Source organism: Oreochromis aureus, linkage group 3 (genome assembly GCF_013358895.1).
Source record: "Oreochromis aureus strain Israel breed Guangdong linkage group 3, ZZ_aureus, whole genome shotgun sequence".
Lineage (NCBI taxonomy): Eukaryota > Metazoa > Chordata > Actinopteri > Cichliformes > Cichlidae > Oreochromis > Oreochromis aureus.
In genome coordinates, this window is record NC_052944.1 from 50,551,353 (window position 1) to 50,578,943 (window position 27,591).

General features: G+C 42.3%; 2 protein-coding genes across 2 annotated transcripts; one reads left to right on the forward strand and one right to left on the reverse strand.

Moving 5' to 3' along the window:
• The first annotated feature begins 10,952 nt into the window (after positions 1-10,952).
• LOC120433263 lies at positions 10,953-13,972 on the forward strand. Its single transcript, XM_039599263.1, has 2 exons — positions 10,953-11,252; positions 11,840-13,972. Exon 2 carries the CDS (start codon positions 12,102-12,104, stop codon positions 13,719-13,721), a length of 1,620 nt encoding a protein of 539 aa, XP_039455197.1. The 5' UTR covers positions 10,953-11,252; positions 11,840-12,101; the 3' UTR covers positions 13,722-13,972.
• Positions 13,973-23,255: 9,283 nt separating this feature from the next.
• Positions 23,256-27,355, reverse strand: LOC116318831 (ladderlectin-like). The gene is made up of 6 exons (XM_039599269.1): positions 27,311-27,355; positions 27,153-27,230; positions 26,781-26,890; positions 25,928-26,050; positions 23,742-23,853; positions 23,256-23,538 (listed from the first exon to the last, which is right to left on the reverse strand). The coding sequence occupies exons 2-6, from the start codon at positions 27,211-27,213 to the stop codon at positions 23,471-23,473; spliced, it is 474 nt and encodes a 157-aa protein (XP_039455203.1). The 5' UTR covers positions 27,214-27,230; positions 27,311-27,355; the 3' UTR covers positions 23,256-23,470.
• Positions 27,356-27,591: the final 236 nt, after the last annotated feature.

The window sequence follows — 27,591 nt, forward strand, 5'->3', positions numbered from 1 at the left end:
GTTCAATTTCTTACTCTTAAAACCCCCAAATTACTATCCAAAATATACAGAATGCTTTCTAAAACAGACGAATCAATATCACTTCCTATTGCAAAATGGGAAGCGGATTTATCAGTTAACTTTGACCAAAACTTCTGGTCTCAGATTTGCTTAAAAACCTTTCATCTAATTAGAAATCCCAGTCTTCAATTAATTCAATACAAAATACTACATAGAGTGCACTATACAGGCCATCGGATGTTCAAGATGGGCTTTAGGTCTACCAACAACTGCTCACACTGCCAAACCAATTCACTGGACAATTATATCCACGCTCTTTGGTTCTGTCCACCAGTTCAGAAGTTTTGGCGCGAGATATGTGAAGACTTATCAAAGTGTCTGAAATGTAACATTCCAACTTCCCCTTTAGTATGTTTGTTGGGCAGCTTAGATAATGTCACTACAGAAAAGAATATAGCCCATATGGTTTTCACTGCCCTATGCATAGCCAAGAAAACAGTCCTCATGAACTGGAAAAATAAAAATAATCTTAATTCTAACCAATATAGAAATTATCTATTAGATTACATTAGTCTTGATACAGCCTCTGCCACCACATCAGATCAATTGCTCTGGGCTCCTTTGATCAGCTCCATCACCTAGTGGGGTGGGGGTCTTAGTTTGGTCCCACCTTCACTGTTGTGATTGGTGTGGGGGTAGGGACAGGCTTAGGGCATCGGGGGGTTCCCCGGGAGCATCTTCCTTGGGGGGCTCAACCCGGGTAGCGGTCATGGCCAATTAGGGGCTCTGTTGGCTCTTAGGTGACGGTTTCCTCGTGGCTGCGTGCAGCGGGGCTAGGGAGGGTCTGTGCTGACGGACGTGGGTTACTGACCTGGTAGCCTGGCTGCCCTGGGTGGGTCCGGGATGGGCGTGAGGTTCTGGGGCACTCCGTCTCTGGGCTGGGGCCCTGGCCAAGCCTCAGGGGCTTGGGTCCTGGTTGGTGTGTTGCCGGGTTGTGGGCGGGTGGGTGTATGGGGCCCAGTCCTGGCGCAGGGTGCCGCCTGTGCATCGAACCACCTGGGGGCTCTTCAACTGGTGGGGAGGTTGTCAAATCCTGCAGGAGATTTCCTCTCTTCAGGAACTCTCTCTGCAGGAGGGGAGATACAGGAGAGGTGGAGGAAGATCTCAGCCTGGGCGCCTATTGTCTTGTGTAGTCTGGAAGATGAGTGGATGATGGGGTGGGTGCAGTTTTCTCTGTGGTGGGGTCAGGTGGACTGTCCCGGGCTCTGTGGGGCAGGGCGGCGTTGCTACACTGGGCCCCGGTCCGGATGGGCCTGGGCCCCCTTTCCTGGCGGGTTGCAGAGTATGGGGGTGCCTACTGGGGTCAGCGGGGAGCTGGCCCCAGGGAGGGGTCACTGCCCTCCCTTCCTTCCCTCCCCATCTCCAGCTGCCTCCCTCTTCCCGCTCCACCACAATCACCCACACATGCAGGGCCTTGGGGTAGGGGTGTGTCACCAGGGTGCAGAGGAGACATCCCCCCCCCTCTGTCCCCTTCTGGCTGCCTCTGCCTCAATTTTATCCCACAACTTAGACATTCACATTACTCACACTCTCATTACACATACATATAGGATCTTGGGGTGGGCACGCTACACGGATTCCAAATTACCATCAGGGTGTACACTTCACCCCTGGCGTCGTTGCCCACTTCTCAATTTTAAATACACGTAGACATTGAGGGCTAGCAGGAGGGGCTATACGCTTACCTGCTGCTCTGGCAGGTAGCTCCATGCCCTCCTGGGTTTTAAATGCACCTTAGAACACACATACATCAACACTACATATGAGCGGGTGGAGGGAGGTTTGAGTCTTCCCACACCCCGTTCTCTGTGGCCTGCTGGAGCGGGGGGCTAGGAGGAGGAGTTGGCCGTCCGACTGGGGTCTGGAATGTGGGGCCTCCCTGCTGCTGCGGAGTCGGGCAGCCTGCTTCTCCCACCCGCAGGGAAAAGGGTAACACCATCTGGGTCTGGGCGCAGTTTCCCCAGGGGCAAGGGTACCTAGACCCGGGCTTAGAGTACGCTTGGGGAGTGTGATTGTGTGTACAGTGTCTCTCTATGTCTGTCTCCACGTTGGGTGAGTGTTGAGTAATTGTATATGAGAGCATGAGGGTGGGAATAGATGTTTGTATCTGTGTGTGCCTGTTTGTCTGTGTCTATATGTCAGGTTGGGTATCAGACCCCACCTCTCTGGGGACATCTCAGGCCCTCCAAGGTTTGGAGGCCCATCTCCCCCACCACTTCCCTGCCGGTGGCAGACGCCCTCAGACATCGGTGCGTTGGTGGTTCTTTGTGTCCGGGGTGGGCGCCCAGGTACCCACCGGCTCACTCCTTGGTGGCTGCTTATCGGGGCATGGAGCCTGGGGCTCGCTCGGGCCACTTCGGGGGTGTGGTGCCCTTGGCCTCTCGGCCCGGGGCTCGGTCACTCAGGCACAGCTGGCTGCCGGCGGAGCTCACGGGCACGTCACTGCAGCACCCCCCCGGCTTCTGCTCCGCGGCTGCTGAGTGACCCCTCATCTGGGACTCTCCTCAGCTCTTTCTGGGATAGTGCGCGCTGCCCCTCTGTTGGTCTTCCTTGGTCTCTTGTGTTCTGGGGGCCTCTGGATGTCTGGAGTTTTGATCTCCTCCATACCTGCTTCATGCCCTGGAGGTCGGGGCAGTGGCCCCCACACCTCTAGCCGATCATTACATGAAGGAACCTTTTAAAAACAAGCGCGTCCATGCTCACAGGTGCACACACGGGTGCTCACACACACAAACTACACCCTTTTTGGCTCCTACCTCAAAGCACACACTGCGCTGTCGATCTCACGTGCTGCACAATAATGTTTAATATTTAGTATTTACTGTCATATTCCCATATATCATTGTGATCTTGTTTATTACTCTCGTTTTCTTCTGCTTGCTTTCTTTTTCTTTCTCAACAGGTGATCCAGGTGATCGATATATGTATTTTTTTGTCTGCTTATTCTGTTGGTTTTGTTTTTGCCCTTTTCCCCGTCCCTCTTCTCAGGTTTTTTTTTTTCCTCTTTCTTTCTCCCTTTCTTTCCACCAGTCAAGTCTGTCCCGTATTCAGCAAGTGAAAATAAAATAAACAATAAAAGGTGAATCAAATGGACCATTACGGCAAGGCTGGGATGGTCCATTTGGTAAGGTAAATCCGTTGGGCATCTTTCTTCGCCTTTAGACAATAATTCTGATGGCAGAAGAACCAAACGGGACAGGTTAAAAAAACCAAAAAAAAAAACCAAAGATGGTCGCTCACAGTGGACATAGATGGCCTCTTTCAAACCATCTGTCCTCTCTGTCCAAAATGTGAACATTGGTATCCTCGAAAGAGTGACCTTTATCCTTAAGATGCAGATGGACTGCTGAGTCTTGTCCCGTGGAGGTGGCTCTTCTATGTTGTGCCATGCGCTTGTGAAGTGGCTGTTTGGTCTCGCCAATGTAGAGGTCTGGGCATTCCTTGCTGCACTGTACAGCATACACCACGTTGTTAAGTCTGTGTTTTGGAGTTTTGTCTTTCGGGTGAACCAGTTTGTGTCTGAGTGTGTTGCTGGGTCTGAAGTACACTGGGATATCGTGCTTGGAGAAAACTCTCCTGAGTTTCTCTGATACACCGGCTACATAGGGGATGAAGTCAGCAAAGAGGCACAGAAAAGAAGATCAGACACCAGCGAGGGAGGATAAGAAAGACAGACGCAACAACGTTGTCATCCCCTATGTAGCCGAGACCCCACAAGCAGCTACAAAAAGAAAGTTATAGCTTGCCTTCAAGACCTTGAAAAGGACAAAATCATTGACCGCCTCACATATCACCGCCTTTATCCAGGGGATGCCATACCCTGCATTTATGGACTTCCTAAAATCCACAAGGAAGGGGTCCCACTCAGACCCATAGTCAGTAGCATAAACTCAGCCACTTACAACATTGCAAAACACCTTGCTACCATCCTGGCGCCTCTCGTGGGGAACACCCCACACCACATCAAGAACTCCACCGACTTCACCGACAAGGTCCAGAAACTTACCCTGGATCCAGATGAAACCATGGTGTCCTTTGATGTAGTCTCTCTCTTCACTTGCATACCCACCACGGAGGCAGTGGAGACTGTCAGAAAACGACTACAAGAAGACAGCTCCTTGGAAGACAGGACCAACTTCACACCCGATCAGATCTGCACACTGTTAGACCTCTGCCTCACCACAACATACTTCAAATACAACGAAGGCTTCTACAGACAAAAACATGGCTGTGCCATGGGCTCCCCCGTGTCACCTATTGTAGCCAACCTTTACATGGAGGAAGTGGAAAGAAAGGCTCTTGCCTCTTTTAAAGGCAGAGTACCCAGCCACTGGTACAGATATGTAGATGACACCTGGGTCAAAATCAAGACACAAGAAGTGGAATCCTTCACTGCGCACATTAACGCTGTGGATAAAAACATCAAGTTCACCAGGGAAGACACAAAGGACAACTGCTTGCCTTTCCTGGACTGCGCTGTGCACCTTGAAGAGAATGGCAACCTCAACATTGAAGTTTACCGGAAGCCCACACACACGGACCAGTACCTCCTCTTTGACTCCCATCACCCTCTGGAACACAAACTTGGAGTAATTAGGACCCTACACCACCGGGCAGAACATGTTCCCTCTAAGCCTGAAGGGAAAAAGAAGGAACACACACACGTAAAGGAAGAATTGAAAACATGCGGTTATCCGAACTGGGCGTTCATAAAGTCAGCAAAGAGGCACAGAAAAGAAGATCAGACACCAGCGAGGGAGGATAAGAAAGACAGACGCAACAACGTTGTCATCCCCTATGTAGCGGTGTATCAGAGAAACTCAGGAGAGTTTTCTCCAAGCACGACATCCCAGTGTACTTCAGACCCAGCAACACACTCAGACACAAACTGGTTCACCCGAAAGACAAAACTCCAAAACACAGACTTAACAACGTGGTGTATGCTGTACAGTGCAGCGAGGAATGCCCAGACCTCTACATTGGCGAGACCAAACAGCCACTTCACAAGCGCATGGCACAACATAGAAGAAGAGCCACCTCCACGGGACAAGACTCAGCAGTCCATCTGCATCTTAAGGATAAAGGACACTCTTTCGAGGATGCCAATGTTCACATATTGGACAGAGAGGACAGATGGTTTGAAAGAGGAGTGAAAGAGGCCATCTATGTCCACTGTGAGCGACCATCTTTGAACAGAGGCGGTGGTTTACTGACACCAACTGTCTGCCATCTATAATCCAGTTTTGAGTTCCCTCCCCAGACGCCTTAACGCCCACTCACATCCTGGGCCATCTGACCTCAGGAATTCACATGACAAGGTGGGGCCAGGTTTCACAATGGGCTCACCCGAAACCCTGGCTGATTAGGTCCCACACCCGCTTTCACACCTGGGCGCATGTGATTAGAGGATCACCAGGGGTCCTTGTCCCTCCTTGGGGATACCCCACTGGGTTTAAATCTGGGACTCTCGGCCATTTGACCTTAGAACTGAAGAAGCTTCTCGGATGAGAGGTGAAACGTCTTCCAGCAACTTAAAGAAGTCCAGACGCTTTTTCCTTGCAAACTCCTTTGACTTTAGCAAGATATGCATTTGCAATCTATATTCTGAGAACAGGCGGAGACTGCCTCCGCCCTGTTGAGTAACCTACGTGCCTATATAACCTGCAGTAAAGAAGAGTACTGTGTGACTCTCAGAGACGTTCACCCATGTACATGTGATTGATTATATTGTCTCACTGTGTCTCTGTTTTACTTTGGCAGCCTTCTATTTGGGAAATTTCCCCCGACACATACACTTCTTCTTATTTTTTTATTTTTTTATTTACTAAGTTAATATACTGTGTTGCGTTGTGATGTGTCATATCGTGTCGTGTTGTGTTATATGTAGTGCCGACGTAGGACAGTTTTCCAATTTCATTGTACTACTGTACTATGTATGACTGTGCAATGACAATAAAGAGTTATCTTATCTTATCTTAATATAAAAAGTGAAGCTGGAGGATGGACACTAATTTTTTTCCACTCGATAAAAGTTAACGTGAGAGTTCCCGAAGTTCAGGGACAAATGCATTCGCATGGCAGGATGCTGTAAACGGACCAAACTTCAGTCAGGAGAACTCAGATAATCCATCCACAATACGAGGTTAGTCATTAATATACTGCTGCATGGGCTGAGCTATAGTTACATCGTAAGGTTTTAAAAACTGAGCTTTAAAATGAGTAGCGGTAATAAAACCTACCTATACAAAGCATTAAAACAAAACACAACAGCCTTATTAAACACAGGGTAGTTTGCAAAGACTGGATTCAAATTGAACCAGATGACAATAACTTACCTCCCTAACTAAGATAAATGGGAGGAAACTAGGATCAGAATAAAAGGCTGTCTACTCCTACACTGTAAAAAAAATTGTAATATAAAAGTATTGTACTGTGTATTTTACAGTTTTGTACTGTTTTTCTAGAATATCATTAAATTTACATAAATAGACTGTGATTTCACATTTCAAATGTAAAATAACATAAAATCACTGTAATGTAAAAAAACATAATTTTCTTGTTTTTTAAATGTATTTGTCTGTACATATGCATATTTAGATTGTTAAAATACATTCACAAATGTATCATAATTTCACAAATATTTGTCCGTTATTTGAAAGATTGAACTGTTAAATTCAAATGTAATGCTATGGAAAAATATATAAAATGATTCTTACAAACTTTTTGTACATCAAATGATTTTTATTATTGTCATTTAGGGTTATCGTGGCTCAAGAGTTGGCAGTTCGCCTCGTCATCAGAAGGTTGCCAGTTCAAGCCCAGCTCGGACAGTCTCGGTCGTTGTGTCCTTGGGCAAGACACTTCACCTACCATCTACTGGTGATGGCCAGAGGGGCCGATAGCACGATGTGGCCGCTGTGGCTACAACTGTAGCTTGCCTCCACCAGTGTGTGAATGCATGAGTGAATGAATAGTGGAATTGTAAAGCGCTTTAAGGGTCTCGAAAAGCACTATATAAATGCAATCCATTATTATTATTTAAACCAACAGTTAACTGTATATTTCTGTCCTAATGATTCATTTTAATTTTCAGTTGAATTCAGTTTCATTTATATTGCACCACTTCACAAGATGCTTGAGGTGCATGAGACAAACATATTTACTCTGTTCTGTAATATGAGAATGTTATGTAAACTCCCATTAAAGAAACATGTTTTTTGGCACCATCAGTCTCACATGATACTGAATAGGGATGTTTCTTAGAAAAGGGTGGATGTTCAGTCAACATGCTGAATAAATACCAGAGAAATGAAACAGTGGTTTGAAGCTTGTTTTTATAGTTATTCGCTTTATCAGTATTTTTAAGTCATTCTTCGATAATGATGGATCTTTGATTGAGTCTTATTATTGAACATGGAAACTGCAGCTACAGGTGAAATCATGTCTGACATTATTGTGCTGCAAGCTGTAAATTCTGTAACCTCAAAAAAGTGATTCTGTTGTAAAGATCTTTGGGACGGCATGAGGCTGAGGGTTGAAGTGTACACTGTCAGGTTTTGAAGGTTGTTCACAGAGTAAATTGTGATAAACTTTAAAATCTACATCCTTCCCTTTAGACATTAAAACTATTATAATAATACATTTTTATTTGAAAGCGCCTTTCAAAACACTCAAGGTCGCTGTACACAGTAGAATAAAAAAGCAACATAAAACCAAAGAGTTTACACAATCATAAAACATAAACAAATTTAAAATAGCCAAATGGAGAGGTTATGTGGGATAAGCTATTTTGAACAAGTGGGTTTTGAGTTGGGACTTAAAGAGAGAGAAGGAAGAGATATTTCTTAAATCAGGAGGTAGGGAATTCCAGAGTCGAGGAGCAGAGCAGCTGAAAGCCCTGCTCCCCATGGTGACAAGACGGGGGGAGGGGACGGAGAGTGAAAGGGAAGAAGAAGATCTGAGACAACGAGATGGGGCTTTCTATGGGACAATTGCAGTTAGTATATTTACTGTAATATGAGAATGTTTTCAGATCCACTGTATCAGCTAAAGTATCACCTCTCCATGTGTCACCAACTCTTATTAAAGAAACAAACTGTGTTTGCATCATCAGCCACACATGAAACTGAATCACAATGTTGCTCTAAGGTTATGTGCTCAACCAACAGCCTGAATAAATAAAACTAATAAGCTGATATTAAAGGATAGTTTAAAGCCTGAAGTGTTGTCCTCATCAGTTATTTCATGTTTCTCTAAATGAAACCTGTGACAGTGATGCCTAGATCCCTGATTTCTGTGTTTATGAAGACAAAGATCAGTTTTAATAATTCTTTCATAATTGTCTGCAGTGTTAAATAATAATTATGATTGCATAAGCAATGGGTGCCATTAGTAGGTCGCAATGGGTGTAGCTGACATCATTTTGTGATTTCTTTCTGTGTCTCAAATCAGGTCTAAACTTTCTGAAATGTTTGTTGTTCCCTATGGAAATATTTGTTTTTGGTATTATGGCTGTGGATAAACAGCAGCTACAGGTGAAACAGTGACAAACTGTGGACAGCAAGTTCTTTCTTATTTTGTGGGACAGATTTGTTTTTTTCTGCTGGATTCAATATTTTAGAAGCGACTGCCAGATTGTTTATCCTGTGTAGGGTCTTTGGTCAAAGATTTCTCGAGGCAGAGGACTTGCTTGTACTTTACTAAAATGACCTTGGTCATAATTTGCATTGTGGGAATATCATTTGTGTTCCTCCTTCCATGAGGACGGCGATGTTAATCCTATTTTGTGTTTTCCTTCTTAAATTGCATGAAGCCTGATTATGTCTCCACTGATTTAGGACTTGACTCGGCCTTTTGGGCTCCACCTTCTTTCCACCTGTCAAACAGACCGTGTCCTATACTGCCATGTTTTGATGCCCAGAAGAATTAAGCACATTTTGTAAATACCTTTACAATGCACCTCTAATAGCTTACAGGTGGGAGTTCTTTTTTTTCTCTTTATTTTAGTGAGGTTGGTGCCTGGGCCTTACACAGAGTTTCTGTCTGATTTCTCAGACTTTTTATCTGATTTAGTTCTCAGCTCAGATAAAATAATTATTGTGGGTGATTTTAACATCCATGTAGATGCTAAAAATGACAGCCTCAACATTGCATTTAATCTGTTATTAGACTCAATTGGCTTCTCTCAAAATGTAAAAGAACCCACCCACCACTTTAACCACACTCTAGATCTTGTTTTAACATATGGCATAGAAACTGAACATTTAACAGTGTTTCCTGAAAACCCTCTGCTGTCTGATCATTTCCTGATAACATTTACATTTACAATAATTGATTACACAGCAGTGGAGAGTAGACTTTATCACAGCAGATGTCTTCCTGAAAGTGCTGTAACTAAGTTTAAGAATATAATCCACCCACTGTTATCATCTTCAATGCCCTGTACCAACACAGAGCAGAGCAGCTATCTGAACACTACTCCAACAGAGGTCGATTATCTTGTTAAAATTTTACCTCCTCACTACGCATGCGACTCTGGATACTGTAGCTCCTGTGAAAACTAAGGTCTCAAATCAGAAGTACCTGACTCCGTGGTATAATTCTCAAACACGTAGCCTAAAGCAGATAACTCGTAAGCTGGAGAGGAAATGGCGTGTCACAAATTTAGAGGATCGTCATTTAGCCTGGAGAAATAGTTTGCTGCTTTATAAGAAAGCCCTCCGCAAAGCCAGAACATCTTACTATTTGTCACTGATTGAAGAAAATAAGAACAACCCCAGGTTTCTCTTCAGCACTGTAGCCAGGCTGACAAAAGTCAGAGCTCTACTGAGCCAACAATCCCTTTAACGTTAACTAGTAATGACTTCATGAACTTCTTCACAAATAAAATTTTTATCATTAGAGAAAAATTACCAATAATCATCCCACAGATGTAATATTATCTACAGCTACTTTTAGTACCATTGATGTTAAGTTAGACTTTTTTTCTCCAATTGATCTTTCTGAGTTAACTTCAATAATTAATTCCTCCAAACCATCAACGTGTCTTTTAGACCCCATTCCTACAAAACTGCTCAAAGAAGTCCTGCCATTAATTAATGCTTCAATCTTAAATATGATCAACCTATCTCTAATAATCGGCTATGTACCACAGGCCTTCAAGGTGGCTGTAGTTACACCTTTACTTAAAAAGCCATCTCTAGACCCAGCAGTCTTAGCTAATTATAGGCCAATCTCCAACCTTCCTTTTATATCAAAAATCCTTGAAAGAGTAGTTGTCAAACAGCTAACAGATCATCTGCAGAGGAATGGCTTATTTGAAGAGTTTCAGTCAGGTTTCAGAGCTCATCACAGCACAGAAACAGCTTTAGTGAAGGTTACAAATGATCTTCTTATGGCCTCTGACAGTGGACTCATCTCTGTGCTTGTCCTGCTAGACCTTAGTGCTGCGTTCGATACTGTTGATCATAATATCCTATTAGAGCGATTAGAACATGCTGTAGGTATTACAGGTACTGCACTGCAGTGGTTTGTATCATATCTATCTAATAGACTCAAATTTGTTCAAGTAAATGGAGAGTCCTCTTCACACACTAAGGTCAATTATGGTGTTCCACAGGGTTCAGTGCTAGGACCAATTCTATTTACATTATACATGCTTCCCTTAGGCAGCATCATTAGAAGACATAGCATAAATTTTCACTGCTATGCAGATGACACACAGCTCTATCTATCCATGAAGCCAGGTAACACACACCAATTAGTTAAACTGCAGGAATGCCTTAAAAACATAAAGACCTGTATGTGTGATAGATTGATTATTAGTTCAAGTTCATAATGGTTAAAAGTTACTCAATGTATTATTTAATTTCTTTCAAATATGTAAATGTATAAACAAGGGTAAAAGAAGTCCCATCAAAGAGGTGTAATGTAACACAAAACAGTTAAAAGAGTTCATGACTTTGTTCAACCGGATAACAATCCTTAATGTGACTATAACCTGTGTAAAATTCAATCTGTGATCTACTTGTCGAGCCTGGGGAATAATCCATGTGATTTAGTGATCATGATTGATTCGTTATGTCTGCCGTTGCCGGAAGGGGGAGCTCTGGCCACGATGCCTCATTCGCAATGAAGCTGCTGAAAGAGAAGCATCGTGTCTGAGCGTTGTCATTGACTTATCCCCTTTTCAGGTAATAATTGAGCGATTCTGCTTTTGAACTTTATAAATCTGTATGTTGAGCTGTACTGACCGTGTTTCCAAATGTACCAAGAGGATACTAGGAATATTTAGATGATCTGTGTTAACTGTGTTGTCAGGATAAGCTATAAGCAGCTAGCTAAGCTAAGCGCTCTGTTGGTGGCTAGCATGAAGCATTATCGTGCCAGACTGTGTATGAAACATACAGCATTGTGTGCATTTTGCATTTGGTCTGGACAAAGAACATGTTTATTTTGTGTGAAGGGACAAATGCCTGTTAGTATTTTTATATGAATATTTTGTTTATTTTCTGTACATTTAAGTTTAATGATCTAAGTTTGTTTATTGATTCATAAGCTGTTTTTGTGAATTCTTACATTCAATTTAATCTGTAATTTAAAGGAAAGGAAAGAAAACAGTCTTGAGATATTTTCTCTTACAACTAATAGAGACTGTACATTGTTATTAAGATGTTTACTACTTTTGTATGTGTGTTTATATTTCTGAATCATTCGCAATGAAGCTGCTGAAAGAGAAGCATCGTGTCTGAGCGTTGTCATTGACTTATCCCCTTTTCAGCCCCTTTTCAGGGTGTAACATTTTGGAGGCACCGCTGGGATGAATGTGATGAGGGCCCGCTGTCCCAGATAGACGCCCCAGTCATCATTCAACCCCTCACATCAAATACCACGGTGGGAGATACAGTGTGCTGGTTTCGACAGTTATGCAGAGGGACTTGCATGCAACCTGAGGTTAACTGCTGGTGCCAGGGAAGCTGCACTGAGTCTTCTGCAAAGAGGTCTTACATCACACTGATCTTTTCCACAAACCATAGACTGAAATGGAGTCTTCAGGGCTAGAGGACCTGAAGTTAGAAGTTGCTGGTACATTGTATACAGTGACAAGAGACATTTTGATCGAAGTTTGTGATTTCCTAAATATTGCTGGTTCAAAACTTGAAAAGGTATCGGGTAAAAGTCGTACCTTTCTCATTTCCTATATAATACAGCACTTAGAAAGAGAGGAGCTGGGTGAGCTTGAAGATGAGGGTATGTCAGAGCTACTGATTTTGAAAGATAAAATTTTTGAGTTGCAACAGGCTGCTCAGAATGGTACATCGGGACACAAAACCCCAGATGCTAACCAGACAGATGAGGTGCAGGAACAGGTTGGTGAGGCCTCAGAAGAAGAACAGTTGATAAAGGAAATAGAGACGCTTCAGTTGGCTCTTGCATTATCACGACAGAACAAGGCAAAGCAACCTAGTCCAGCCAAACTGTCGAGGAGTGTGGGGGACAATAATGCTAAACAAACCACTCCACCTTTTCTGACATTACCGTGGGGCAGAGAATTCAAAATATCAGGTCAGATTGGTGAGCCCGGCCAAAAGGATAAACTAACTTTCTCCAGCCTAGCTCACCAGATTGAACAAGGCATCAGCAAAGGAGTCCCTGAAATAGAAATAGTTGATGCAGTAATCAGGGCAATAGCACCAGGCTTACAATTGCGCAGCTACCTGGAGGGCAAAACTAACCTTACGTTGCCTACTCTGAGGAGGATTCTAAGGTCCCACTACCAAGAACGAGGTGCAACAGAACTTTACAAACAACTCACGTCAGAAGTCCAAAGCATTAAAGAAACCCCACAAACTTTCTTAATCCGTGCCCTAGATTTAAGACAGAAAATTCTGTTTGCATCGCAAGAAGCTGAATCTGGCTTAAGATATGATCCTGTGCTTGTACAGAGCATGTTCCTTCATACAGTTCTGACAGGCCTGCAAAATGATAACATTAAAAGTGACCTCCAGCCCTACCTACAGGAAACCACAACCAGTGATGAGCTCCTCCTTGAGAAACTCAATGTTGCCTGTGCAAATGAAGCAGAGAGACAAAATAAAAAGAAGTTACTCTCCCAGCAGCGGCCAACCACTGTGCATTCACTTCTGTCTGACACCCCTGCAGATAAAAAAGGGAAAAACCTGAAACCAGAATCCATCAGCAAAGCTCAGCCTGACCTACTAAATGAACTTAAAGAAATCCGTTCTGATATGGCATTATTGAAAAATCTTGGTGCTGAAGTTGCACAAATCAAAGAAATAATTCAACAGCCTAGTCCGGCACAAACACAGTATTCTGCCTCACTTGCAGCACCAGAATATGTTCCCTCTTCTCATCTCGAGCATCTGCCACACAACTACTGGCTTCCTGTGGGACCTGGACGGAGAGGTGATACAGCTCAGTATCAACAGGGGTTCGCACCACAACGTCAGTATCCTGCTGTAAACCGAGCACGCCTAAGGAAGTGCTTTGGCTGCCAGCAAAGTGGGACTGAGTACTGCAACCATTGCTATCGATGTGGTAGCAGTGAACACTTCCTCGCAGGTTGCAGGGCGAAACTAACTAGACCAGACAAAGATCAACCTTTAAACGGACGGTGGTTGCCCCCACGGGACAGGGAGTAACCAACAATAGTGTAACGTCCCAACAGCTTTGCTCTTACTGTCGTGTTCCGGGGAAACTCAAAAGACTCAGAAGGTGTGCAGCTTGTAAAAAAAGCACTTATTGTTCTAAGATGTGCCAAGCCGAGCACTGGCCCAGACACAGAAGACAATGCAACAAACACTCTCAGCCTCAGGTAAATCAGCACACGCACCCAAAGGCAAGTGTTATTCACCCCAAAAGGGTGGACAGCCAGTCCCATCTTGTTGCTCTTGTCGGGAAACAGTGTATAGTTGACTGTTATATACAAGGCCACCAAACTCAAGCCTTATGGGATACAGGCTCTCAAGTGTGTATTGTTGATGAAAAGTGGAAAAGAAGTACTTACCACATGAGAAATTAAGAGATGTTTGTGAGTTACTTGATGCACCTGACGATTTAAAAATCTCAGCTGCTAATGGTCAAAACATCCCTTACAAGGGTTTCATTGAAGTCACTTTTGGTCTAGCTGCTGAGGGAGCAAACCCTAAAGAACTTGTAGTCCCCATGTTAGTGATGAAAGGCGGAAGTCTTTCGCAGCCCATTCTAGGCTTTAATGTCATTGAGCAAATACTGAAAACTAGTACTATAGAGCAAATGGATGCTGCAAGAACTGAGCAGTTGCACGAGGCATTAAGAGGGGCTTTCCCTTGCCTTAAAAGAGAAAATGTCACAACCTTTATTGATTTAGTGACTGCTGAACAATCACATGATTTTGTTGTGAGAACAACAAAGAGAAAGTCATTGTACCCAAACACACTTCTGTTCAGATTGACTGTAAGGTGCAGACCCGCCTGCTGAAGAAAGACACTACACTTCTCTTTGAGCCTGACATAAACCCTCAGTGGGCTGAAGGCCTGGAGTTTTGTGAGACACTGGTAGAACTCAGGAGGGGGGTCCCCCCCTATATTGTTCTTGATGTGCAAAATCCCACTGATCATGATATTGAGCTGTCAGGAAAAACTGTTGTGGGCACCTTAGAGCAAATTCAAGCTGTGTACCCAGCAACGGTTTTAGAGAAATCTGACCAGTGGTCCCCATTATTGGTGAATCAAGTGAATGCAGAGAGTGAGCAAATCCCTGACACCTCATGGGACCCACCAATTGACCTTACTCACCTGAGTGAATCCGAAAGAGAGGTGGTGCAAAAGATGCTCCGTGAGGAATGCTTTTCCTTTTCCAAATCAGATGATGATATTGGATGTATCGACAAGTTGAAACTGAAGATATCATTGAAGGATATGGATCCTGTAGCACGCACTTACCTGTCGGTACCAAAGCCGCTATACAAAGAGATGAAAGAGTATCTGCACAACCTTATTGCACAAGGATGGGTCAAGAAATCCAACTCATCTTATGCCTCGCCCGTTGTCTGTGTGAGAAAGAAGGACGGCAGCTTACGTCTTTGTATAGATTACAGAGAACTAAACAAAAGACTCATCCAGACAGACAACCAATCCCTCGAGTGCAGGACATTCTCGACAGTCTTGGCGGCAACTCATGGTTTTCATTGTTAGACCAAGGCAAGGCCTACCATCAGGGCTTTATGGATGAAGGCAGCCGACCTTTAACTGCTTTTGTGACACCATGGGGCCTGTACGAATGGATAAGGATTCCATTCGGGCTGATGAATGCACCTGCAGCCTTCCAACGCTGCATGGAAGAGTGTCTGGAAGAGGTGCGAGACAACATTTGTGTACCCTACCTTGATGACACTCTAGTGTACAGTCATTCATTTGATGATCATGTCAGTCATGTCAGAAAAGTGCTCCAGCTACTGAGGAAGTATGGGATCAAGCTTAAACCTAGTAAATGTGAATTATTCAAACATGAGGTTCGCTATCTAGGGAGAATTGTTTCAGCCGAAGGTAGCAAAATTGATCCAGCTGACACCAACGCAGTAAGAGCCTTGAAGGACAGGAGACCAAGCAATGTGGGAGAGCTGCGAACTGTCTTGGGCTTGTTAAGTTACTATAGGCAGTACATACGGGACTTCTCCCGTATTATGGTCCACTGTATAGCTTGTTGAAAGGCACAACAGAAGATAACAATGTACCCCAAAATCAGACAAACACAAAACAAGTCACAAGAAACCGTAAAGGGGTTCCATCACACAAGTCAATTGTGTGGACTGAAGAACATCAGCGCATATTGGAACGACTAATAGACTGCCTAGTTGAGCCACCAGTCCTCGGGTTTCCAGATTTTTCTAAACCATTCATCCTCCACACCGATGCCTCAGCCCAAGGCCTCGGAGCAGTTCTATACCAACTACAGGATAATAAACTCCGTGTGATTGCTTATGGCTCCCGGACATTGACTGCAGCTGAACGAAACTATCATCTCCACTCAGGAAAACTGGAGTTTCTCGCGCTGAAGTGGGCCGTCACAGAGAAATTTAGAGATTATCTTTATTATGCGCCTACTTTCACTGTGTTCACTGACAATAACCCCCTCACCTACATCCTGTCAAGTGCCAAGCTAAATGCAACTGGATGTAGATGGGTGGCAGAGCTTGCAGACTTCCATTTCACCATCCGATATCGCCCAGGTAGAGAGAATGTGGATGCTGATAGTCTTTCAAGAATGCCTGTTGAGATAGAGGAAACGACGGAACGGTGTACAGAGGAAGTGGGTTCAGATTGTGTGGCAGCAATAACCCAAGTTGTGGAGACTCCAGATTTCAACTCACCAATGGTTTGCCCCATACTCACCTGTCTCCAGTTTACATCAGTGAGTGAAGAACCACACAACCAATTTTCGGTTACAGAGATCAAACAAGGACAGCAAGACGATGAAAATATTGGCCCAATAATGCAGTGCAAAATGAGGAATGAAAAGCCAACAAGGCATGAGCTTAACACACTAAGTGCCCAAAGCAAGTGTCTCCTGCGTGAATGGGAAAGACTTCATATTGATGAAGATGGTATTCTTCGCAGAAAAACCACAACCAAGAGACAGCTTGTGTTGCCTGGAAAGTACAAAGAAACTGTACTGAGAGAGTTGCATGATGAGATGGGTCATCAGGGCACTGATCGAACAACATCACTGATCAGAGATCGATTCTTTTGGCCTTACATGCAACGAGACATTGAACATTATGTGACAAAGACCTGCACTTGCCTGAAACAAAAGATACCATGTAAAGAAGCGAGGGCACCGCTCACCAGTATTGTTACCACACAGCCGTTTGAACTGGTGTCAATAGATTTTCTCCACTTGGACAAGTGTAAGGGTGGTTACGAGTATATTTTGGTGATTGTTGACCACTTTACTCGTTTTGCACAGGCTTATGCCACCACCTCCAAGTCTGGCAAAACGGTTGCTGATCGCATCTTTAATGACTACGCCTTGAAGTTTGGACTGCCAGCACGGATACACCATGACCAAGGTGGTGAATTTGAGAACCAGCTCTTTGCCCAGCTGAAAAAGAACTGTGGCATATTGGGATCCCGAACTACCCCATATCACCCACAAGGGAATGGACAAGTTGAACGGTTCAACCGGACGTTACTACAAATGTTAAGGACACTGACTGATAGGCAGAAGACAAGTTGGAAAGAGTCCTTGAACAAGCTTATCTACGCCTATAACTGTACCAGAAGTGAGGTAACTGGGTTTTCTCCTTTCTACCTTCTTTTTGGCAGGTCCCCAAGGTTACCTATTGATCTGCTGTTTGGTCTCACCTCTGAGACAGGGACAACAGACCACCGAACCTACATGGAGAAATGGACACGAGAAATGCAAGAGGCATATGACATAGTACGGGAGAATGCAAAAAAGTCAGCAGACAGGGGTAAAAAACATTATGATGGGAAAGTGAGAAGCTCTGTGTTATATCCTGGCGATCGTGTTCTTGTCCGAAATCTGACCCCTAGAGGAGGAACCGGGAAGCTTCGTAATCACTGGGAACAGGACATCCATGTTGTCATCCGTCAAGTTGCAGAAGGCCTCCCCGTGTATGAAGTGAAACCAGAGCAAGGGAGGGGAAGGTCGAGAATCATGCACCGCAACCTGCTGCTGCCATGTGATTACTTACCCTGGAAAGGCCACCAGCAGTATCACCAAAGCAAAAAAAAGAAGGGTGAGGGAAAAGACGCAGAACAGGTGAACCAGGAAGTGGAAGATGATGAGGAGGAATGGGGGTACTATTATGGGCCCGTAACACAGACTCAAGTGCCCAGTACAGAGAGGGTCACAGAGCATGGTGATGGCCAGGAGAAACCAGAGATTGGTGGTAATGAACCACCGGGTGAAGAAAGGCTCATGTTGTACACAGAGGAGCCTGAGACACAGAACGAAAAACAGGCCACAGGAAGAAGACCATCGAGAGGAAGATGTACAAGTAGTTGGAGAGGTAATGGATGAAACTCTAGAATCTCCATGCCCATGCTTGCCTGAAAGCAACAGAGAAGGGACCTATAGTTTGCCAAGGAGGGAGAGACGAGCCCCTAAGGTTTTCACCTATGATCAGCTGGGTACTCCAACATGCTACAATACAGTGTGTACAAACGAGATTCCCTACCAGTATCAGCCCATACAACACAGAGACATTCAACCAATAACCATGTGGCCTAATTCCTTCCAAATTTGTCAGCCACTGTTCATGCAAAGATACTGACCAACGAACAGACTTAAGACTCAGTACAAAAGAGGGAACTAAGATTAAAAATGACTGGATTTTGTGACATTTTGTTAATTTTTAGTTCATAAGAGTTGTGATGTCGGGACGACATCTAATTTTGTGGGGGAGTGTGTGATAGATTGATTATTAGTTCAAGTTCATAATGGTTAAAAGTTACTCAATGTATTATTTAATTTCTTTCAAATATGTAAATGTATAAACAAGGGTAAAAGAAGTCCCATCAAAGAGGTGTAATGTAACACAAAACAGTTAAAAGAGTTCATGACTTTGTTCAACCGGATAACAATCCTTAATGTGACTATAACCTGTGTAAAATTCAATCTGTGATCTACTTGTCGAGCCTGGGGAATAATCCATGTGATTTAGTGATCATGATTGATTCGTTATGTCTGCCGTTGCCGGAAGGGGGAGCTCTGGCCACGATGCCTCATTCGCAATGAAGCTGCTGAAAGAGAAGCATCGTGTCTGAGCGTTGTCATTGACTTATCCCCTTTTCAGCCCCTTTTCAGGGTGTAACATATGACCTCTAATTTTCTGCTTCTTAAGTCAGATAAAACTGAGGTTATTGTACTTGGGCCTGAAAATCTTAGAAATATGGTATCTAACCAGATTCTTACTCTGGATGGTATTACCTTGGCCTCCAGTAACACTGTGAGGAACCTTGGAGTCATTTTTGACCACGACATGTCCTTCAATGCACTGGAGGGCTTATATTTCACTTAAAACGATCTAATATGCATGTCCACATAATAATGGATTATTATAATTATAATATAACACGCTGTATTTTAAAGAACGTGCATTAAGAAACAGATTATATTAGATTTATATTTTAAATAAGACAAAATGCTGATTTTACAGCAGCAAAATTATTGTATCTCTACAGTTTAAAAATGTAATAAGCTTTCTCCCTGCACAGAGTGGATAGTGAAACAAATGGAATCATCATAAATACATTATTTCAAATTTATTACTTTTTTTCCCTCATTGCTTTATTATTGTAGCTCTAGTAATAAATAATAAGGGAAGGATTCTGGATCAGCACCATGATGCAAACTTGTGCCCACAGTATATACAGTATTCTGAAGAAGGTCTAAAATGTCACTGTGTGTGCATGTGTGTGTTTTATGTATATGGATTTTTTAAATTATTACTCATAATATAACATTGTCCAGACATGGCTGGTAAGGACATGAGGAGGAAACAGTAGGAGCTGTGTGAGGCTAATAAAGGCAGTGGATCCCTCAGCAGCTGGATTACAAAGAGCACTGGTAACATTAACACATGTACCAGTTGTTGGAGAGGTATTCCAGTATAAAAATAATAATAAGCACAACTGGAATGTTTTGCTTCTATAACATTTTTCTGTCATCATTTTATTATAGATTAAGTGTAAGAGTTGTTAAGTGTGGATAATTAAATAATAGTTTATTGCAATAGCAGTTTGTGCCTTGTTCTCAGATGTACAGCAAGTGGAGAGTGATAGATGAAATGAGGGGATGTCATGGTTAGGCTGTGTGCAGGCAGGATGAGGACCCAAACGCAAGCTCACGGAGGCAGGAATGAACTGAAAACACAGCTTTATTGCTGGACAGAAAAACCATACAAACTAAACTGGGAAAAGCTAATTATAATGTACACTAGGAGACACGGGGAGAATCACACACAGCATGAGGGAGAACGCGACACAGAACTGAGGGAGACACAGACATAAATACACAGAGGGTTAACGAGGGAAGTGGGAGCACACGGGGAACACAGGTGACACTGATAATCATAACAAGACACGGCAGGAGTGAACACAACACTGACGGGAGACTGTCAAAGTACAACAGGAAGTACAGAGGTTCAGACAGGAGGAGAGAGAGCACGGGGAGAGCACAGACATAACGGGCAGGGGAAAACATGGAATAAAACACAAGGAGAGACGAGGGCTCACAGATACACAGAGGGACCCAGAGGGACACACAGGGGGTAAGAGTCACAAGGGGAAAACACATAAGGAAACAATGTAACAGAGCAAACCCAGGAAGCATGGCCTAAATAAGGAACAAAATACATGAAAACTAAGAATACTGGGCCAACGTGGCCCAGGACCATGACAGGGGATGGAAGGAGGAAGAGAGGCAAAGAGTGATTCACAGGCAGAGCCTTGTTTATTTCTCAGTTTTTTGTTGCCTTATGGTTCCAAGCACTGTCACCAATCTTTGCATTTTGTTGTTATCTCATGACACTTGTTTAATCAGCTACCATCTCTCCTATGGACTTTTTAATGTCTACAGTCTCAGATCAACACAGCCCTGCCCCCCAGCACTATCAGCAACATGAGCAGCAGCAACTCTTCAACAGCAACATTGTACCCATCGGGTAAAACATAGGCTACGTTTGCTTTGCCTCACAACAGTGATATAGTATGATGCGATCTCATATCAGATTCTTGATGAATGTGTGTTGTTGTTATTCAGCCTGGTTCAATGTGCCCCTTTTTAACTTTGAGCACCCGCCCCTAAACATCTCTGCATGGCCCTGCTGTAATTCATTATTATCATTATTATCATTAGTCCTAAAACCTCCCTGAAAAGCATTCAATTAATCCAAAATGCTGCAGCAAGAGTCCTGACAGGGACTAGAAAGAGAGAGCATGTTTCTCCTGTTTTGGCTTCCCTTCATTGGCTTCCTGTTAAATCCAGAATTGAATTCAAAATCCTGCTCCTGACAAACAAGGTCTTAAATAATCAGGCCCCATCTTATCTTAATGACCTTGTAGTACCATATCACCCTATTAGAGCACTTTGCTCTCGCTCTGCAGGCCTACTTGTTGTTCCTAGAGTATTTAAAAGTAGAATGGGAGGCAGAGCCTTCAGTTTTCAGGCCCCTCTTCTGTGGAACCAGCTTCCAGTTTGGATTCGGGAGACAGACACTATCTCTACTTTCAAGATTAGGCTTAAAACTTTCCTTTTTGCTAAAGCATATAGTTAGGGCTGGACCAGGTGACCCTGAATCCTCCCTTAGTTATGCTGCAATAGACGTAGGCTGCCGGGGGATTCCCATGATGCATTGAGTTTTTCCTTTCCAGTCACCTTTCTCACTCACTATGTGTTAATAGACCTCTCTGCATCGAATCATATCTGTTATTAATCTCTGTCTCTCTTCCACAGCATGTCTTTATCCTGTTTTCCTTCTCTCACCCCAACCGGTCGCAGCAGATGGCCCCGCCCCTCCCTGAGCCTGGTTCTGCCGGAGGTTTCTTCCTGTTAAAAGGGAGTTTTTCCTTCCCACTGTCGCCAAAGTGCTTGCTCATAGGGGGTCATTTGATTGTTGGGTTTTTCTCTGTATCTATTATTGTACGATCTACTGTACAATATAAAGTGCCTTGATGCGACTGTTGTTGTGATTTGGCGCTATATAAATAAAATTGAATTGAATTGAATTGATGTTCATGTTCCAAAGACATGCAGCTTGTGGGAATAGGTTAATTGGATAATCGAAATTGTCACTAGGTGTGAATGTGCGAGTGAATGTGAGTGTGAATGGTTGTCTGTCCTGTGTGTTGGCCCTGCAACAGATTGGTGACCTTTCCAGGGTGTACCCCGCCTCTCGCCCTATGACAGCTGGGATAGGCTCCAGCGCCCCCCGCGACCCTGAAAAGGATAAGCGGAAGCGAATGGATGGATGAATTGAATTGAGTTGAAAGTGAGATGACTTTAGTCTCATGAACAACATCCGCTAATTGTTATTCATAGCTAATCTTAAAATGACTGTTCAGTACAGAAATTCACCCAACAATCATGTTTTTACCGTCCCGTGGTCATGTAAAAACAAATGAGCAAACAATGCTGTATGAAATTTGTCCAACGGTTAGTATCATGGTTGCTAGGCAACCTGGGCAGCGTAACGGGGTAGACCGTCCAATTTCTCAAGCCTCGCACTTCCGGCCTTAGCGGTCTTTGAGTACGCGGCCCGTGTAGACCGACGAGAGGGAGTGAGGGAGAGAGCAGACATGGGGAAACATGGATAAACATGAGGGAATAAAACACAAGGAGAAACACGGCACAAGAACTCACACTATTAAATAAACACAGACACACAGAGGGAGACACAGAGGGGAAACACACAAGGGCGAATCTAATAAACAAAAGCTAAACAGAGTAACCAAGGCACTACAGAATCAACCCTAGAATAACAACGTAGACTAACATAATAGAAAATGACAAAAAACACCAGAAACTCAAAACACTGGGTCAAAAAGACCCAGTACCATGACACCTCCTCATCATGTGTTATTTTTTTGTATCTTATTGTGCGGTTGTGTGTTCTCATGCCGTCAAAAGCAGGAATTAGATGGAGGACACAGAAGCACAAAGCATCAGAGTAAAATGATTAAAGTAACAAGGTAACATTTTCATGGGATTCAGCAGATTAATGTGCGGATTAACCTAAGACAGGTGTGAATATGAAGCATTGTTAGAGATATGCTAAGGACTACATTTGAGAAATTTAGCTTCAGTCTTAATCAAAATGAATGAAAGACCATTTTTTTCAAGGAGGCATTTCAGGCTGACATTTTACCAATCAAATAATCATTAAATGTTTCTGTTCAGTCTGGTTATGGAGTAACATCTGTACTAGATGAGCTATTCAAAGCATTCATTTATTACAAGATAGACTGCAACAGAGACGGTTGTTGCTCTTTCATCTTCTACTGCAGAAAAGAGAATGGATATATTCTCAGTGAGTGTTTAAAAACTGAACTCAAAGCTTACATAATGTTACAAAGTAGCACAGATACTCACAGACCAGTTTGATTCAATGCTTAACATTTTAATGATGCATGAGAAAGAAGTTGTTGGGATTTTTGGGGTGCTTTTTTAAAAAGTTTTTGCTAAAAGCATTCTTTCCATTACACATTTCAATTGCTCCTTTCAAAAGAAACAATCCAGCTCTATTTTATCTCACTTGTCGCTTCATTCCTTATGCATTGTTACAGCAAAAGAAAAAAGTAAAGATGTGAAAATGTATTTTGAGTGATATATGAGAAGATTTGTTTCTTTTTTCAGATGATGTGCCTTCATGTCAGCCCAGGAGTCATCACTTTCTCTTAATGCAGACAGATGGGTATTGGAACTGGCAAGGCATATCATTCATACACTGGTTTCCTGTAAGCATCAAAAATCATCTTGAACTGAAGCTTTCATGACATGGACACAAAAATACATCTAAGGTGAGAGAGTGAAAGAAATGGGGTTTTTTTTGTTGTTTTGTGCTCTGTATTATCACAATAACACTCGTAAATATTAACTGCTAATCATATATATATACATGCACTTTCCTGTCTCTCATGACTATTTTTAAGATATACCTGAAAAATTCATTTCCATGCATTGCTCGTTGCCCCCCCAGTTGTTAGGCTCGTCCTTACACCAGTTTGTGTATTGGAAACGTGTTCCATCGATCCAAAACCAATAACCCTCCTTGAGAACAAAAAAATAGTGAAATATAATTAATAGCTTTTTAAAGAAACTACACTTATACATTAAACATCTCCTACCAGTGAAATTTTGGACACCTTCTCATTTAATGTTTTTTCTTCATTTTCACTACTACCTAATTTGTAGCTACAAACTGAAGACATCAAATATATGAAGCAAGATACGGAGTTATTTAGCAAAGAAAAAAATGATAACTCTTGTTCTGACTATTGTCAAATTTGTACGTTTTGTTTGGTTAGTGCACTGGCCCTTTAAGAGAAAGGCATGGTGTGTGTGCGGACAGGGGAAGTGTAAAAGACTCAGACAATTGACTGATTAATGTGATTCTATGCTGTGAAAGGCTGATAAAAGGCATTCCCTGTGAGTATGCATTATTGTTTGGCACTTTATGTTGATTAATAGCAGTTACTTAGGTGCTGTATTACGCGTGCTAATTTATGGTTTGTAGACAGTTGTTTGGTGTTAGCATTAGCACTTGGTCACACAGCTCCTCAAGTAATTATTTTAATTTGACACTCATATTCACTGTATTTGTTGTTACAGTTTCACACCTGCCATATAAAGCAAAGTCTAAACCCACTCTGGCGTCAGTGACTTTTGTGTGGAGGTGTTTAACTCCTGGATAGTAGAAAGTGGTTCTATGAGGCCAGTACAACTCTCAATATGCCTTATTTTTGGATTCCTGTTGACAGCGCTCCAAACCCTTGGCGTTCTGTCAATGAGCTCCATGATGTAGTCAGCAAAAATGGTTTTTACTTCACAGGTGTGGAATTTGTGGAATTTATTGCCTTCTTCATGGGGCTGGGACCATTGTGTTGTCCAGAAGTCAAGTTGGTCCACAGCTGAAAGCCGTATTCGACAACTGTTGGAATTCATATAATTGCACGAACCAATCAGGTAAGTAAAGAGAAACGACAGTGCATCATTACTTTAAGAACTTAAAGTCAGTCAGTCCGGGAAATTGCTAAAACTTTGAATGTGAAAAACGATCAAGCAATAAATTCAACCGAGTCATCAGCCTCAGAAATCGCAAGTTAACAGCACCTCAGATTAGAGCCTGGATGAATGCCACACACTTCCAGTAGCGGACACATCTCTACATCAACTGTTCAGATGAGAATACATGAATCGGGCTTTTGTGGTCAAATTGCTGCTAAGACACCACTACTAAGGAAAAGCAACAAGCAAAAGAGATTTGTTTGGCCCAAGAAACACAAGGAATGGACATTAGACCAGTGGAAATCTATGCTTTGGTCTGATGAGTCCAATATTGAGATCTTTGGTTTGACTCACCGTGTTTTTTTTACGATGCAGAAAAGGTGAACGGATGGTCTCTGCATGCATTGTTCCCACCATGAAGCATGGAGGAGAGGTGTGATTGTGTGGGGGTACTGTGCTGGTGACACTGTTCAGGATTTATTAAAAACTGAAGGCACACTGAACCAGCATGGATACAACAGCATCCAGCAGCAACATGTATCCCATTCGGTTTGTGTTTAGTGGACTATTATTTATTTTTCAACAAGACAATTATCCCAAACACACCTCCAGGCTGTGTAAAGACTATTTGACCCAGAAGGACAGTGATGGAGTGCTGCGGCAAATGGCCTGGCCTCCACAGTCATCTGACCTAAACCCAATCGAGATGGTTTAGGATGAGATGGACCACAGAATGAAGACAAAAGGGTCTTCTCAGCATCTTTTCCAGACTGTTGGAAAACCATTTCAAGTAACTACCTCATGAAGCTAATCAAAAGAATGCCAAGAGTGTGCAAAGCAGTAATCAAAGCAAAGGGTGGCTATTTTGAAGAATCTAAAATATAAAACACATTTTAAGGTATTTCACACATTTTTGTTTACTGCATAATTCTAAATGTGCTTATTCATAGTTTAGATTCCTCTCGTGAATATCTACAACGTAAATATTAAAAAAAGGAAAAACCATTAAATGAGAAGGTGTATCCAAACTTTTGACTGATATTGTATAATCTAGGAGTGTAAAATAAGTAAAATATCCAGTGGAGAGATTCTTCTTTTAACTGGCAGACTGGCATACCTGTTGACCATCAGAACCACCAATCCATGTTCGTCCACCGGATGATATCACCCTCTGAATCAGCTGGTATTCCTCAAGGCTCTGTACAGATGCAAGGTTTGCACTCATGGACTGACAGTTTTTCTACAGTAGACAAAAAGACAAAAAGGGTTATAAAACAACCTTCATGACTGCTCCACAGCAAACATAAAAATAATAATAAAACATACTAAAAAATAATTACATGAACTGACAAAATTATTGATGTTAATTATCTGAACTTTAATTAATCATTTTACCTTTTAACAAACAATTTAAAAAAACAGTTAAAGTTTTAGTAATTTAAATTAAAATTGAAATGATTAATGATTACAAAATGATCTATAAATGATCTATAATTATTTTGTGGTGTTGATGTTGTTGGCTTAAACCATTTACTGTATTTATTATTATTATTTTCATAATATTTTTTAAAATATTTGCTATTATAAGCCTGGATGAATATTTAATAATAAATATAAGAACTTGTTTTAAGTGGAGCAAAAATTGACAGCTGATTTATCCATGGCATAAACTGTAGGGAAGTGCATATTGGGAGACTGTAGTTCTTTATCTTGTTTGTTTTTTCTGTTCATTTAGATACTGTTGTTGTTTAATTTAAAATGTAAATGCACATAATATACATATTACATATACATTCATATTAAAATAAATGATAACATTAATAATGATCAATACATACTATTATCATTTTAGACAAATTTTAACAGTAAAATTATAAAAAGAAACAAACAGGTGATTATAAGGTCTTATCCAAATATCAAAGTATCAAAGAAACACAGTCACAGTAACTGGTGAGTCCTGATGTTGTTACCTGAGCGTCACCCCAGGGTAAGGGTGTAGAAACATAGAAGTAACATTGGTTGTTGTACTCAGTCCAATCACGGGGACAGGATGAGGACTTCTTGAGAACATAGCACTCATCTGAAGACAAAGCAAACATATTGTGTGACATAATGCTGACCCAATTCCCCCTTCACTGGAATTATTATTATTATGTCATTAACTTGTGTTTTATTGGCACTAGTTTTACTTTTTCAACAAATTTCAATTTCAATTTTCTTCCTTTGGATTTCTATTTTTAAAAACGTCTATTTAAAAATAGACCTTATTGTTTGGACAGCTGTATATGACCAATTGACATGCACAACATTCAGTATGATACTAGCAATACTTTTATACTTACCCTGAGCAGCGGTCAGAGCCATCATTGCACAGAGAAGTGCAGATGCAGTCAGCAGCTTCATGATGATATTTAATGTCTCTGTAAGAAACACATTAAGGAAAGTTACTGTCAGTTCGATAAAGAAAAGACAGAAGATCCTCAGCATATTTGTAACATACCTGTCTGTAGAATGTCTTCTACTCTTTCAAGTGTCAGCCTGTAGCTTCACCCCTCCAGTGCAGAGATGAGCACTTATATACAGTCTTATATTTACATTTCAATTCCAGGAACAAATGCACTAAAAATACTTAAGTATGTTTGGATTCCATGCTTCATTACCCCTGTCTTTATCAACCTTACACAATTCTCTCCACCCAGGTTGAATTTCATGGATGTTTAATTTCATATATTGACGGCTGGTCAATAAAGATGTCATAGTCCTGGGTCTTTGGCCCAGTGT